The sequence below is a fragment of the Schistocerca americana genome, chromosome 9, assembly GCF_021461395.2.
Source record: "Schistocerca americana isolate TAMUIC-IGC-003095 chromosome 9, iqSchAmer2.1, whole genome shotgun sequence".
NCBI lineage: Eukaryota > Metazoa > Arthropoda > Insecta > Orthoptera > Acrididae > Schistocerca > Schistocerca americana.
In genome coordinates this window covers 63375014-63391870 of record NC_060127.1, presented here as the reverse complement: position 1 = coordinate 63391870, position 16857 = coordinate 63375014, and the positions used below count along the sequence as shown (strand labels likewise).

Sequence of the window (16857 nt, the reverse complement as noted above, 5' to 3'; positions counted from 1 at the left end):
TTGGTGTCATTGGGAAGTATTCAGATAACCCGAACAGTGTAACACTGCGCCAAGATGTGCTGGCCGTGCACCAAGACACTCTTGGTGGAGTGGGGAGGATTTCATGAAGGATGGATCTCATTTCAGGGCAGGATTTGAGGAAGTCGTATCCCTGATGCAGAGCCACATTCAGAGTCTGATCCAGTCCCGGAAAGTATCCTGTCACAAGTGGAGCACTTTTGGGATTATTCTGTGGGAGGTTCTGGGTTTGGGGAGATACTTCCAGCCTTGCCTCTCAATCCTTCTTGAAAAACCTTAATCCTATTCCCAACATCACCACAGCTGAAGCCCAGGCTATCCGTGATCTGAAGGCTGACCAATCCATCGTCATTCTTCCGACGGACAAGGGTTCCACGACCGTGATACTTGATCGTCGGGATTATGAGGCTGAGGGACTGCGTCGACTTTCAGACAACACTACATACAAAGTTTGCCAAGGTAATCCCATTCCTTATGTCCAGGTGGAGCTTCAAGGAATCCTCAGAACCTTAGGCACCCTACAAAACCTTTCACCTGACTCCATCAACCTCCTGACCCCACCAACACCCCGTACCCCTACCTTCTACCTACTTCCTAAAATTCACAAACCCAATCATCCCGGCCGCCCCATTGTAGCCGGTTACCAAGGCCCCGCAGAACGTATCTCTGCCTACGTAGATCAACACCTTCAACCCGTTACATGCAGTCTCCCATCCTTCATCAAAGACACCATCCACTTCCTCGAACACCTGGAATCCTTACCCAATCTGTTACCCCTGGAAACCATCCTTGTAACCATTGATGCCACTTTCTTATACACAATTATCCCGTATACACAATTATCCCGCATGTCCAGGGCCTCGCTGCGATGGAGCACTTCCTTTCACGCCGATCACCTGCCACCCTACCTAAAACCTCTTTCCTCATTACCTCAGCCAGCTTCATCCTAACTCACAACTTCTTCATTTTCGAAGGCCAAACATACCAACAATTAAAGGGAACAGCCATGGGTACCAGGATGCCACCCTCGTCCCTTAGAGGAAGCCTTCTTGGTTACCCAGGCCTGCCAACCCAAAGTTTGGTACAGATGTATTGACGACATCTTCATGATCGGGACTCACAGTGAAGAAGAACTCCAGAATTTCCTCTCCAACCTCAACTCCTTTGGCTCCATTAGATTCCCCTGGTCCTACTCCAAATCCTATGCCACTTTCCTCGACGTTGGCCTCCCATCTGTCAAATGGCCAGCTTCACACATCTGTCCACATCAAACCCACCAACAAGCAACAGTACCTCCATTATGACAGCTGCCACCTATTTCATATCAAACAGTCCCTTCCCTACAGCCTAGGTCTTCGTGGCAAACGAATCAGCTCCAGTCCGGAATCCCTGAACCATTACACCAGCAACCTGAAAACAGCTTTCGCATCCCGCAACTACCCTCCTGACCTGGTACAGAAGCAAATAACCAGAGCCACTTCCTCATCTCCTCAAACCCAGAACCTCCCACAGAAGAATCCCAAAAGTGCCCCACTTGTGACAGGATACTTTCCAGGACTGGATCAGACTCTGAATGTGGCTCTCCAGCAGGGATACGACTTCCTCAAATCCTGCCCTGAAATGAGATCCATCCTTCACGAAATCCTCCCCACTCCACCAAGAGTGTCTTTCCACCGACCACCTAACCCTCGTAACCTCTTGGTCCATCCCTATGAAATCCCCAAACGACCTTCCCTACCCTTTGGCTCCTATGCTTGTAACCACCCCCGGTGTAAAACCTGTCCCAAGCACCCTCCCACCACCACCTACTCCAGTCCTGTAACCTGGAAGGTGTACACGATCAAAGGCAGAGGCACGTGTGACAGCACCCATGTGATTTACCAACTGACCAGCAACAAACTGTCCATTCGCATCAACGGACACAGGCAGACAGTGTTTGTTGGTAATGAGGATCACCCTGTGGCTAAACACGCCTTGGTGCACGACCAGCACATCTTGGCACAGTATTACACTGTCCGGGTTCTACATCTACATCTACATCTATACTCCGCGAGCCACCTTACGGTGTGTGGCGGAGGGTACTTATTGTACCACTATCTGATCCCCCCTTCCCTGTTCCATTCACGAATTGTGCGTGGGAAGAACGACTGCTTGTAAGTCTCCGTATTTGCTCTAATTTCTGGATACTTCCCACTGACACCAACCTATCAGAACTCCGGCGATGGGAACTTGCCCTTCAGTATATCCTCTCTTCTCGTTATCCGCCAGGCGTCAATCTCCGCTAATTTCTAATTTCAATTTGCCGCCACTCATACCTCACCTGTCTTTCAACATCATCTTTGCCTCTGTACTTCCACCTCGACTGACATCTCTACCCGAACTCTTTGCCTTTACATGTGTCTGCTTGTGTCTGTTATGTGTGGATGGATGTGTGTGTGTGTGTGTGTGTGTGTGTGTGTGTGTGTGTGTGTGTGTGTTTGCTATTACAAAACCAGGACGCTATGTTTTGGAGTATCTTATTTTAATTAAAAAGGGATAGTTGGAAGAAACGGAAAAGCAAGAAAGAAAAATTTTCAGGGAGATGTAGGATCCCAGAAGACTAGCAAAGGGAGTCGAGGAGCTCTTATGAGTACAGTGAAAAAATCACAGACACAGTGCAGAAACAACAGTCAAAATTTTACCTACGAAGAATGGACAAAAACTGACTGAGCACAAAGGTCTCTGATTACATCACATTGTTAAAGTCCACTTCTAAGTGGGTAGAAGAGGTCAAAAGAGATGCACGAGAAACTGCTGTTACACTACAGCAGAGCCAAAACAGAGAATAGCTGAGAAGCACAGTCAACAGCACAAAATCATTTGAAGAGAAACCACTAAATAAGAGGTCCACAAATTACACTGAAGAGGAGAGGGAAAGAAAAAAGTGAAAGAATGAAGAGGTGATGGAAAGAGAGGAAAAGAAAGCCGAGAAGCTCCAAGTTCTACAAGGTCCGCAAATAGCCAAATTCAGAACGAAAACAAAACACTGTTAAAACTCTGAAAATAAGATATTTTATTTTTTTTATTTTTGTACCTAATTTTTGTTTATAGTAAATACTGATGTCTTTACAAAATTAGCAATTAAAAAGAAAAAGACATTTTATACAAAAATAATTAAAATTTCCATTTGATGAGAAATATAGAATTTTAGTAAAAGTAAAAAAAAAAAAAGTTGCTACTAGCAAGATTTAAACTGGTACTTTTACAATTACGAGACACTTACACTATGTACTCAGCTACCGACAGCTGTGTTAATGAGCTCGAAATGTTTTGTGCATAACAATACTCAGAAATCTCCTAATCTCCAATGGATTTTTTAGTATTTGTGAGAACTGTGTCACAGTGTTTTAGAAAACATGAAAGGTCACTGAGCTTCAAATTCTATTTGTTTGAAGAAAATTAAAGAGGATCAGTCCTTAATATCACCTCATCAGATTGATATTCACAAGAAACAATCTTGCACATACTGGTAACTACAATTAATAGACAACAAATTGTCTCAATACACTGACAGATATAGATATTTACATGGACCAGAATTGTTTTAGCGGGGAGTAGACCTCGATTGAACAGATCGAGCTCTCTAAGGGATTCTACAACTGAAATAACTATAAATCATTCCATTCCCCCGAAGCAGGCACCTGTCATGTCCACTGGTGTGCAAAACTTACGGACGAAGGTAACCTTCACACGATGTGTGTCTGCCGAGTAACAGCTTGATGAAACTTGGACCATACATAGAAAGAACTGATACAGTATAGTACAGACAGTAACTGAAAGAAATATGTAATAAGATGAACAGAAATGACACTTTTATTTGAAGACAATAATTACGCCAATGTCACCATGACTTACGACGGTACTCTGAAAATTACAAAAGGCAGGACAAGATTCTTAATAGGGTGTGCAATCATCATGCTCTGCAACTTACTACCATGCTGGTAAGGAGTTCTTGTGGGAGGGAGTTCCATTCCTGCACCAGTGCAGTTGACAACTGCCAAATGGCCGTCAGTGTATACGGACATGCTGGAATACATCTCCCCACCACATCCCTAATGATCTCGACAGGATTTACGTCGGGTGGCATGGGCAGGCCAGTCGGTTCGCCACATATCCTCTCATCATTCCAATAGCTCCGTTGTTTGATGCAGTCGCACATTGTCATCCATAAAAATGAATCTGGGGCCGAATGCACCCCTGAAAAGACGCACGTGGAGAACAATAATGTCTCTCAATAATGTCAACCAGTAAGTACACCATGTTCACAGATTTGGTGGTCCGTGCACCCATGCAACATTATGCCCCACACACCGTAACACCAAGATCACTAAAATAATAAAGTTTGACAATGTTCCTGGGTGCATTACGTGTTCCTACATCTCACAATCTGAGGGTATGTCTCGAATCACTATTCGGACTGAATATGCTCTCATCTGAGAAAAGCGCGCGACTTCACTCCTCACTGGTCCAGTCTCTATACTCACAGCACCATTGCAAATGGTGCTGCTGACATGTCAGTATCAACGGAACACCACTTACTAGTTGCTGGGCAAAGACACAACACACACCATCACCATCCCACTGTGGGGTGTGTGACTGCGTGCCTTGCAGTCCTGTTAAATGTGGTTTCCACTGCTCAATGTAGCGGTCATCTGCTGCTGTAGTTGACTGTAGTCGGCAACCTCCTCTCCTTCATGCAGCAGTGCCTGTGGTTCAAAATGCTTCCCGTGCATGCTACACAATACTTCGAGCAATACCAAACTCCTGGGCTACGCTTGTCACATGCCATCCTCCTCCCAGTTTCCCAATCATTGTCCCCTCTGTGTGAAGTCATCCAAATTTTATTTCTGAGCCACTCGCCAAGTGACACGCGCAGTCTTTTCCAATTCCTTCAGCTGTCTCGCATTGTGGAGCCAGTCTCATTTGGCGCCACAGCACGGTGACCTAACACCATGTAAAGTGCAGCGTTCTCTGCTCGATTGAGAACTGTCTGGCGACATGCTCCAACACTTCCATTCACTTCCACTGAGTGGTTAATATGTTACATTACTTTATCTAATTCATTCATAAGTTCTGCACAGGAGTGTATTATGGTCTGCACACTGTCAACTAATGATAACATATAGTTGGGTACAAAAGTCAGCTCTATTTGTAATTACTTTCCCAGTCTTTTACCACTCCCATTTTCCTTTCTTTTCAAGCAGGGACAGGCTAAGAAGACAAAGCCATCAACAAACCTATTTCCATGGCCTGAGGCTGAAAATTATGACAAAGAAATTTCATTACATGACAGTTGCCATGTTCCCCCTAATCAATATACCGAGTCTGAATAAATATATGCAACACATTACCTGATACACAACCGCAGAGCCTTTTATAATCTTTCCTCATTACTAAAACTCTTAAACGACAAAAAAGTTTATGGATTTGTGGAAACAGTGACGGAAAATGGAAAATAGAAAAACATTTGACTTTCAAGTGTTAAAAGTAATGTGAAAACAAAGGGGGAAAAAAGAAAGGAAGATGGAGTAGGCATAAACAGAAACTCAAATTATATTGAGCCTACCAATACATGTAAGTGGATTGCACTAAAGTACAATAACAAAGGAAGAGAGTGACTAACAATGCACCAGAATTGACTTCTCAACAACTGGCGATTCACTAACACACATAAGCTTTTGGCCACAGCCTTCATCAGAAAAAGAAACACACACCAATAATTCATACACACAAGCACATCTCACACACACATGACCACCAACTCCAGCAGCTCAGACCAGAAATGAATGGAAGCAGCAATCTGGAGGGGCGGAGAAGTGGGAGAGAGAGCAGTGTACAGGTGGGGGGGGGGGGGGCGCACTGTCCTGCAGTATGTGCAGGGACTAGAATTCCAACAGGTGCAGCATCAAGAGGTTCTGGGGCAGGGAGGTGGGGAAAAGCAAGAAAGCAGAGGAGCGAGGAAATACGGGTGGGTGCTTTGGTAGAGGGCATCATACAAAAAGGGTTGAAGAAGAGAAGTTGTGGGTTGACGACGAGAATGGGGAGGAGGTGACAGAACAGAGTGGGTGGAAACTGTTGGGTGGAAGGTGTGGGGACATTATGTTACCGCAGATTGAGGTAGAGATAATTACAGGAGTGGAGAATGTCTTGTATGGATAACTCCCATCATAAAAGCTGGTGGTGGAGGGGTGGATCCAGATGGCTCGGGTAATCAAACAGTCATGGAAATCAACCATGTTATGTTCAGCTGCATGTTGTCCCATAGGGTGGTCTACTTTCCATTTGGCCAGTTTGGCGGTGGCCCTTCATCCTGGTGGACAGCTCGTTGGTAGTCATTCATACCAAACAAAGCTGGTATATGACATGGCTGCTTTAATATGTGACGCTTCAACGTGGTAAGATAAGCCTATGACAGGACTGGAATAGGAAGTGTTGGGTGGGTGGATTTGGCAGGTCTTGCACCTGGGTCCTCTAAAGGGACATCATCCCCATGGCAAGGCATCGGGATTGGAAACGGCACAGGAAAAGACTAGGATGTAATGGAAGTTCGATAGGCTATGGAACACCACTGTTGGAGGGGTGGGAAGGATCTTGGGTAAGATGTCCCTCATATCAGGAAATAATGATAGATAATCAAAATCCTGACAAAGTATGTGGTTCATTTGTTCCAGTCCCGGGTGATACTAGATGATGCAGGAGGCACTCCCTTGTGGCTGGTTCTTAGGGATGGAAGGAGGACTGGAGTTGTGAGGGAAATGGCACAGGAGATCTGTTTGTGGACTAGGTCTGAGGGACTGTGACAGTCTGTGAAAGCCTTGGTGAAACCCTCAGCATCCTGGGCAAGGGAATTCTTGTCACTGCAGATGTGCCATCCCCACATGGCCAGGATGTATCTACATGTACATCAATATAGATACTCCGCAAACTACATTACAGTGTGTGACGGAGAGTGCCCTGCCCCACTGCTAGTCATTACCTTTTCTGTTCCAGTTGGAAGTAGAGTGAGGAAAAACCACTGCCTATACGCCTGTGTATAAGCCCTAATTTCTCATATCTTATCCTCATGATCCTTACGCACATGAATGTTGGAGATAGAAGAATTTTTTGCCAGTCAGCTTCAAATGATGGTTCTCTAAATTTCCTCAATAGTGTTCCTCAAACAGAATGTCGTCTTTCTCCTGGCATTCCCATTTGAGTTCCCAAGGCATTTCCGTAACACTTGTGTGTTGTTCTAACCTACCTGTAACAAATCTAGCAGTGTGCCTCTGACCTGCTTCTTTGTCTTCCTTTAATCTGACCTGGTGTGGACCTTAAACACTCAGTCGTACCAGTATTGTATATGTGGTCTCCATTACAGATGAACCACACTTTCCCAAAATTCTCCCAATAAACTGAGATCAGCCATTCATCTTCCCTACCACAGCCCTCACACGGGATGGATTTTTGGTGTGAAAGAGAGATAGCTGTTGAAATTTGTAGCACAGCCATGGGCATCCACATGGCCCCTCCTATGCCAACCTATTTATGGGCCATCTAGAGACGTTTCTAGCCTACCAAAATGCCAAACCTCTAGTCTAGTCCAGGTTAGTTGATGACACCTTCATGATCAGGACTCAGGTCCAAGACACACTATTTTCATTCCTTCATTACCTCAAAACCACCTCTCCCATTCACTTCACATGGTCCTCCTCAACCCACATGACACCTTCCTAGACATTGAGCACCTCCTTTCTAACGACTCCATCCACACCTCTGTCCATATCAAACACAAAAACCACCAACAGTACTGCATTTTGATAGCTGTTATCCCTTCCATACCCATACAGCCTGGCTGTTGTGATAAGAACTCCCTTGCTCAGTTTGCTGAGAGTCTCCTCAAGGCCTTCACAATTCACAGACAGGAAGTGTCCCGCAGACCTAACCCAAAAACAGATCTCCCTCAATTCTCCCACCACTTCCAAGAACCATCCACAAATGAGTGCTCCCTTTGTCACACAATATTACTTTGGACTGGAAAAACAGAACCACATCCTTCAGCAGGACTTGATTACCTGATATCAAGTGGTGACAAAAGATACTTGCCACCCGTTCTAAACTGGTGTTCCACAGCCCACCCAATGTCCACAACATCCTAGTCCACCCGTATGCCATTCCCAATCCCAACCCCAACCCTTTGCCACAAGGATCATATCCCTGAGGAAGACCCAGGCGCAAGACCTGCCCAATTCATCCACACAGCACTTTCTATTCCAGTTCTGTCACAGGTTTATCCTACACCATCAGAAGCTGGCCCACCTCTGAAAACAGTCATGTCATATAACAGTTCCGCAAGCAATCATTGTACAGGTTTTCATGTCAGTATAACTACCTACAAGCTGTCTACCAGGAAGAACAGCCACCAGAAAACAGTAGCCAAGAGCAAAGTGGACCACCCTGTGGTACAACATGCTGCTGAACATAACATGGTTAATTTCAATGGTTGCTTCACTACCCAAGCTATCTGGATCCTCCCCGCCACCACCAGATTTCATGAACTGCACAAATGAGATTTATGCTTATGAGACAGTCTCTGGTCCCCACCCATCTTTGCCGACTCCTCTGCTTTTTCACTCCATTTTCCCCACTTACCTGCCCCTGTCGCTGCACCTGTTGGCATTCTAGTCCCTGAGCATTCTGCCAAACAGCGCCCCTACCCCCCTCCCTCGCCAACCCATACACTGCTGCCCCTTCCACTTCCCCGCCCCTCCAGACTGCTACTTCCATTCCATGTGACAGTTGCATTCCGGTCCGAGCTGCTGCAGTTGGGGCTATGTGTGCTTGAGGTGTGCTTATTTGTGTAAATGAATGGTGTGTATTTCTTTTTCTGACGAAGTCTGTGGCCGAAAGCTTGTGTGTGTGTGTGTGTGTGTGTGTGTGTGTGTGTGTGTGTGTGTGTGTTAATTGTGCATCTCTGCAACTTATCATGTCATCATTCCAGAATGTAGTAATCTATCTCTTCCTTATTTTTTGATAGTCCAGTAATCCATCTTTTCCTACATTTCTGATATTCCAACTGGGAATTTCCATTGTTCAAATGTTAAAATAGATATCCCTGGGTGAATAAGTATGCGTCAATTACATGATCACTTCAAAAATGGGCGGACAACAAAATAACATGAACTTCCACAGGTAAATTGCAATGACAACAAAAGTGTTTCCATTGTTGTAAGGACAAACTCTTACATCTTAAATGGAGTGCAAAATCTGATCTGTATGGCAAAAAATTTGTACATTGCATAAAAGTTAACTGTAATTGGTATACTGCACAGAAGATTGATGAGTAAAAAGTTAGTGGAATATAAAACAATGGAAAATCCAAGATGGAATAATGACAATATTATGAAAAGGATACATTGCTATTCACCATACAGAAGAGATGCTGAGTTGCAGACAGACACCCAGAAAGATTGCTTTAAGGGTGGGATTTTGGCCAAAAGGTCGCCTTGTAACGTAGAAAACACACACACACACACACACACACACACACACACACACATTCACAATATACACACATGTGACCACTGTTTCTGACCACTGAGCTCAAACTGCAAACAACTGCACTTGATCGATGAAGCAACCTTGCGTGGGTAGTGGGGGTAAGCAGGAGGCTGGGGTGGGAAGGGGGAGGGATAGCAGGGTAGAGGCTGGGACGACATAGTGCTGATTGAGGAAGAAGCATTCAAGGACATGGTGGCGACAGCATATGACTGTTAGGTGCAGTTGTAAGGTTTGAGGACGGGGAAAATGGAAAAGGGGAGCAGGAGAGGAGGAGAAAAGGACTGGTGGGTGTGTTGGAGGAACAGAAGGCTATATAGTGCTGGAGGGGGGGCAGGAAAGGGGATAGCTGAGTGAAGGACAGGGACTAGTGAAGGCTGTGGACAGGGAAAGGGGGGGGGGGTTTCTGCAAATGTGGGATATGTTGCGTGGAGAGTTCCGACCCACAGAACTCAGAAAAGCTGGTGTTGCTAGGAAGGATCCAGATGGCACAGGCTGCAATATATCTTACGTTCCTGTAACCCATCTTCCACTTTTCACCCCCCCCCCCCCCTCCGCCCCCATAGTCCCTGTTATTCACACACCTATCCCATTCCTTGCTCCCACTCCAGCATTACATAGCCTTCTATCCCTCCAACGCACACACTAGTCTGTCTCTTTCTTTCCCCTCATCTACCTCTCTTTTACACTCCCCCCCCCCCCACCTAAAACCTCCCCACTATGCCTAGCAGCCCTACTCTCTCCCCAACATGTCACTGTATATTCCCACAAGCATCACTACACCCTCCCAACCCCAAACTCTTCCTTACATTCACCACTCAAATTGCTTTGCCTAGCAGGTACAGTTGCTCAACAGTCCACCTCAGTTACCTGAGAGAGTGGTCATGTGTGTGCAAGTTGTGCTTACATGAATGTGAGTTTGGTTTCTATGATAGAAGCAGTCCTCTTAGCCAAGAGCTCACATGTACAGCAGTCTTTTTGCGTGCCTGTCTGTGACTCAGTATCTCCTTATATAGTGAGTATCAATCTATCCTTTTCATAATACTACCAGTGGAATGTAAAGTAAGATAGAATTTTGGTTGTATTAATGAAGAACACTTATCTGGCAATTGCTGTGAAGAGTTGAGGCAAAATATTGTAATTTTATCTGTACACAGAATTCCAGGTGTGGAAATAATGGAACCACTTTCATCAAAATTCCAGTGGCTATTGCAGAAACTTAAAACATAAGCCAATGAAAGAGTCATAATAGTTGCTGATTCCAACACAGATTTAGTTATTGAAGTCAATAGTGTGGTGTCACTACCAGACACCACACTTGCTAGGTGGTAGCCTTTAAATCGGCCGCGGTCCGGTAGTATACGTCGGACCCGCGTGTCGCCACTGTCAGTGATTGCAGACCGGGCGCCGCCACACGGCAGGTCTAGAGAGACGTCCTAGCACTCGCCCTAGTTGTACAGCCGACTTTGCTAGCAATGGTTCACTGACAAATTACGCTCTCATTAGCCGAGACAATAGTTAGCATAGCCTTCAGCTACGTCATTTGCTACGACCTAGCAAGGCGCCATTATCAATTGCTATTTATCTTGTGATGCATGTACTGTCAGACCGATGTTCACAAATTATGGATTAAAGTTAAGTATTCCAACAGCTACGTACTTTATTTGCTAGACTCAAATCCTTTAACTGTTCCAGACCTCACGCCAGCCTGCGTGAGCTCAAACGCGTGCCTTTCGGCTTCACCTCCTAGTGGCTTGGCTGTCTTGCCAAGTCACAACAAATAGCTCGGCAAAATTCATTGACTATTCAAAAATTGGGCTTTTATGCTAATTTCACTGATTTTACTTGAGTAAACAAACCATCAACAATATACAAAGAAAATATTTTAACAAATTTTACTTATACCGAGAAAAATAATTTTTGTTTAGATTTAGGACTGCCTGATCATTGTGCCCTATTTATGGAGTGACCAGCAAAGGAACCTTGCTTTAAAAAAAAAAAAAGGCCAGCACCAAATGGCAGTTTTACAAAAAAATATGAACTTATTCCATCACAGGTAAAATAACAGACTGTACGACAGAACACAGTACAGTATTTGAAATTTTGTCTAAATTCTTGGAAAACTTCCAGCTCACTTTTTAATGATGCTTCCCCTCTTGCTGTACAGCATAAAGAAGTAGAAAATGAAGTAAAGAGGGTTGCTGAAGGAATAAAAACATTAACTGTTAGAAAAGACAGCGCCACAGGGAACTAAAACACAGCTAAAGTCCCAACTTTGTTGTCTATATAAAAGCTACAAAAATATTTTCAGAAAGGCACAAAAGAACTGGCAAATAATACATTTATCTTGGGTAGTAAGAACAAATCAAAGACATTTTAGTCAGCGATCAAAGCTGAAACATGCACTATAGCTAGAGGTCCCAATATTTCCAAAATCAAGACAAAGGGCCAAACTCTTAAAATCCTGCTCAAATTTCAGCACTGTTTAATGAATTCTTTACAAATGTAAAAAAAAAAAAATCAAATATTAATGTACAAGATTACACAGATAAGGTTAATTTCTTTGGCACTGAGCAATTTTCTCTCAGGAAATTCAGCAAAATTACTACGAAAGATGTAAATAATATGATACTGTCACTAAAAAGAAAGATCAGCAGGTGGGATGGAATAACAACAAAAGTGTTACACACAGTCTCTAAAATAATCTGCACAACCACTATCCGCAATAGTTAATAAGTCTTTGATGTTGTTTTATAGATACTCTGAATTATGAAATAGTTAAATCACTACTCAAAAACAGCACAAAAGAATTTATGAGAAACTATCACCCAATACCTCTACTTCCACCACTATCAAAAATATTTGGAAAGGGACTCACAATATAAACTCAAAATTTCACACAAAAATTTAAAAAAAAATTCAAATAATCAGTATGGGTTTCAAAAAGGCAATAGCACAATACCTGCTATCAACCACTTTCTAGACAAAATTAGCTCCTTTCGAGACAACTGCCTACATGGCACAAAAAATTCTTGTGACCTACTGACAGCCTTCGATAGTGTGAACCACTGCTTGCTACTCTCTAAACTCGAAAAAATAAGGCATTAGGGGCACTCTAATAGAACAGTTTAGGTCCCACCTAACAAACTGAAGACAAGAAGTGGTTATAACATCAGGGAGTGGCAACTGTGGTTCAGAATGCAAAACCATTTCATTTCACAAAGAATTCCTTAAAGCTCAGTTATATCTCCCATTTTTTTTCCTTAATATTGACTGTCACACAGTTTTATTAGCAAATGACGAATCTGAAATCACTGACACTAATAGTATGTACCAAAGTCCCCAAACTATCTTAAATACTCGAGAAAAATTAGGTAACTGCTTTAATCTAAATTACTTCAAATTAAACATCGAAAAAACTAAGTTACGACAGTTTAAAAAAAACCAAGTCAAGTTAAATGATGTTCAAATTCACCACAAAAACAACGATTTAAAAAACTGAACTCCAACCGAACAGGTCACGAAGACCCTACAGTACCGGTCGGATGGCATGTTATCTTCAGCCCACAGGCGTCACTGGATACGGATATGGAGGGGCATGTGGTCAGCATACCACTCTCCCGGCCGTATGTCAATTTACGAGACCCAAGTGATAGCTCAAGCCTACAGAGCTTAACTTTGGTGACCTGACGGGAACCTGTGTTACCACTGTGCCAAGGCCATTACAAAAACCAGGAAGCAAAATGATCATGAAAATCCTAGGAATGCACCTGGAGAAAAATATGTCACAGGCCTCGCATATATAACACTTCACAAATAAATTAAATAGCCCAGCATTTGTAATGATGATGGTATACAATACTATCAGCAAGAACGTAAGGAAAGGACACCCATAAAGTTCAAGATGGGCAGCTCATTTTGTACTATGATGAAATAGCAGAGAGAGTGTCATAGATATGATACACAAATTTGGGTGTCAATCGTTAAAACTACGGAATTTTTCATTGTGGCAACATCTTTTCACTAAAGATCAATCACCAATTTTATCTTCCAAATGTGAAACTATTTTGTTGACACCAACCTGCTAAGGGAGAAATGTTCATCCTAATAAAATAAGAGAAATCAGAGCTTGCAGAGAAAAATGTAAGTATTCATTTTTCCTGCACACTGTTCGAGAGCAGGACACTAGAGAAGTAGTATGAAAGTGGTTTGATGAATCCTCTGTCAGGCACACGAGTGTCAATTGCCAAGTAGTCTTGTAAATGTAAGTAATATATTACATGTACTTTGCATCTGTAATAAGATATGGAATTAAACTTCGGCATAGCTCAAACTTTTTTTTTTTTTTTTTTTTTTTTGGTCATCAGTCTACTGACTGATTTGATGAGGCCCGCCACGAATTCCTTTCCTGTGCTAACCTCTTCATCTCAGAGTAGCACTTGCAACCTACGTCCTCAATTATTTGCTTGACGTATTCCAATCTCTGTCTTCCTCTACAGTTTTTGCCCTCTACAGCTCCCTCTAGTACCATGGAAGTCATTCCCTCATGTCTTAGCAGATGTCCTATCATCCTGTCCCTTCTCCTTATCAGTGTTTTCCACATATTCCTTTCCTCTCCGATTCTGCGTAGAACCTCCTCATTCCTTACCTTATCAGTCCACCTAATTTTCAACATTCGTCTATAGCACCACATCTCAAATGCTTCGATTCTCTTCTGTTCTGGTTTTCCCACAGTCCATGTTTCACTACCATACAATGCTGTACTCCAGACGTACATCCTCAGAAATTTCTTCCTCAAATTAAGGCCGGTATTTGATATTAGTAGACTTCTCTTGGCCAGAAATGCCTTTTTTGCCATAGCGAGTCTGCTTTTGATGTCCTCCTTGCTCCGTCCATCATTGGTTATTTTACGGCCTAGGTAGCAGAATTCCTTAACTTCATTGACTTCGTGACCATCAATCCTGATGTTAAGTTTCTCGCTGTTCTCATTTCTACTACTTCTCATTACCTTCATCTTTCTCCGATTTACTCTCAAACCATACTGTGTACTCATTAGACTGTTCATTCCGTTCAGCAGATCATTTAATTCTTCTTCACTTTCACTCACTATAGCAATGTCATCAGCGAATCGTATCATTGATATCCTTTCACCTTGTATTTTAATCCCACTCCTGAACCTTTCTTTTATTTACATCATTGCTTCCTCGATGTACAGATTGAAGAGTAGGGGCGACAGGCTACAGCCTTGTCTTACACCCTTCTTAATACGAGCACTTCGTTCTTGATCGTCCACTCTTATTATTCCCTCTTGGTTGTTGTACATATTCTATATGACCCGTCTCTCCCTATAGCTTACCCCTACTTTTTTCAGAATCTTGAACAGCTTGCACCATTTTATATTGTCGAACGCCATTTCCAGGTCGACAAATCCTAAGAAAGTGTCTTGATTTTTCTTTAGCCTTGCTTCCATTATTAGCCGTAACATCAGAAATGCCTCTCTCATCCCTTTACTTTTCCTAAAGCCAAACTGATCGTCACCTAGCGCATTCTCAATTTTCTTTTCCATTCTTCAAACAATATGTCTGTAATATTAAGAAATCAAAAAACCATCATCAGAAATACCCAAAACATGAAGTGAAGAAAACCGAGTTGCACTCCTAAAAAAAATCCAAGTATATTAAGGGTTCCATCACAGTACATCTGCGATCTTATTACCTTTGTACACAGTAAGCAAAATTTATTTGTAGTGAATCAAGTTCAACTTGTATATGATGCCAGGAATCAAAGTGTATTCTTTGTAGATCATTTTGCATCTAAACTTTTTACCCACAGGCTACAGTGTTGTTAATGGCAGATCATAACACACAAATGAAAGAGTAAGTTAAATGCACTGCTCTGTTCTTAAATGCTGACAGAAAAGAAAGAAACAGAAAGTGGATGCCAGATCTCAACAAAAGGCACAGGCCTGCTTATTGTATTACTGACAGCTGTGTAAGCACTGAACAGTGAGATACTTCTTTCCTGAGATAGGTGTAAAGATATCAATCGTGCAGCAGTTTCTTACCTCCTATGCATCAAATTAGGTCATTTTGTTGACATATACATATTTCACACTTATCTCAAGATACACCGATTCTACTGTCTCAATGTTTTTTACCCATTTTATGCGCCTTATAAATGCTGGAGGGAAAAAAAGTTTGCAGGGACTCAGTTACAGTAACTTAGAAGATCTGTAAGTGGAAAAAATGTAAATTGGCATCAATCATAACAGTTTTATTTTGAAGACAATAAATTTTGACGGTGAAACCACAAACAGTAACAATAAGTAGTGGTGGTTGCTTCACAAAGAAACACTTTATGTACTGTGACACACATTTGCAACATCTACACCACAATGCAGTACACGTAGTGTTCTTACAACACTGAAAGCATCTTCTGCATCTTCAAACTATCTGCTGTGTCGTAACTGTAGAAGCCATGGCAACTCAGTCAATTATTGCCAGTGGAACACACAAAATATCTTTAAAGTCACATCACATGCTGCTGTGAGAAATAGCCAATGCTCATCCCTCTAAACTACAAAATATGAATGTAAATGAAGTGAAGTCGTACCTGTTTCTTCTTCCTGAAATGAAAATTCAGTCTCTGATCCAGGATCCGTATGGCGCTCTGGCAAATCAATCAACCTACAAATGTCATTTTTGAAGACCTTGGTTGGGATGGTGGCATCATCTGAAAAACACATAAATGAGAATAAAATTGTAACCGCTTCCTTTCACTTCACTGTGACGAGACTTTGAAGTGATAAGACAGTTCATAAATTGCTCTCAATAAAATGGTAAAGTAATCTCAAAGAGTAAATAAAATGAATGAATACTCCTGGGTAAAAAAAAATAACCCACTAACTTTACAGAGCAGTCACACAAAAATAAGGCATAAATATAATCAAACTAAACTTTTGTGTAATCACCACAGAGTTCTTATTGAGCAAATTAACAATGAAGTCATAAAACTGGGTGACAAGCTTTTGAATTTATGGTGGATGAAGAGGAGGACTGGCTGGAATCAAAAGGAAGAAGGAGACAAGTAAAAATGACCAAGAGTGATTTTGGTGCACTAAATGTTTTCAAAGCTAAGCCTTTTCCACGTGCCCGAAAAAGGGGAAGTTTAGAATCTGAGTTTCTTACACTTACGGTTGTGAAATGGACTTTTAATCAAAAAACCAATTAAAGCTGTGAGTATCAGCCAACCACAGAGACACGCCAT

General features: G+C 42.5%; 1 protein-coding gene across 2 annotated transcripts in view; it reads right to left on the bottom strand.

Moving 5' to 3' along the window:
- Window positions 1-16857, bottom strand: part of LOC124551206 — a 128827-nt gene that overhangs the window by 66492 nt on the left and 45478 nt on the right. For both annotated transcript variants that reach the window (XM_047126197.1, XM_047126196.1), the window contains exon 3: window positions 16204-16323. In XM_047126197.1, coding sequence (XP_046982153.1) covers window positions 16204-16323 — 120 coding nt within the window. The remainder of the gene's footprint in view (window positions 1-16203; window positions 16324-16857) is intronic.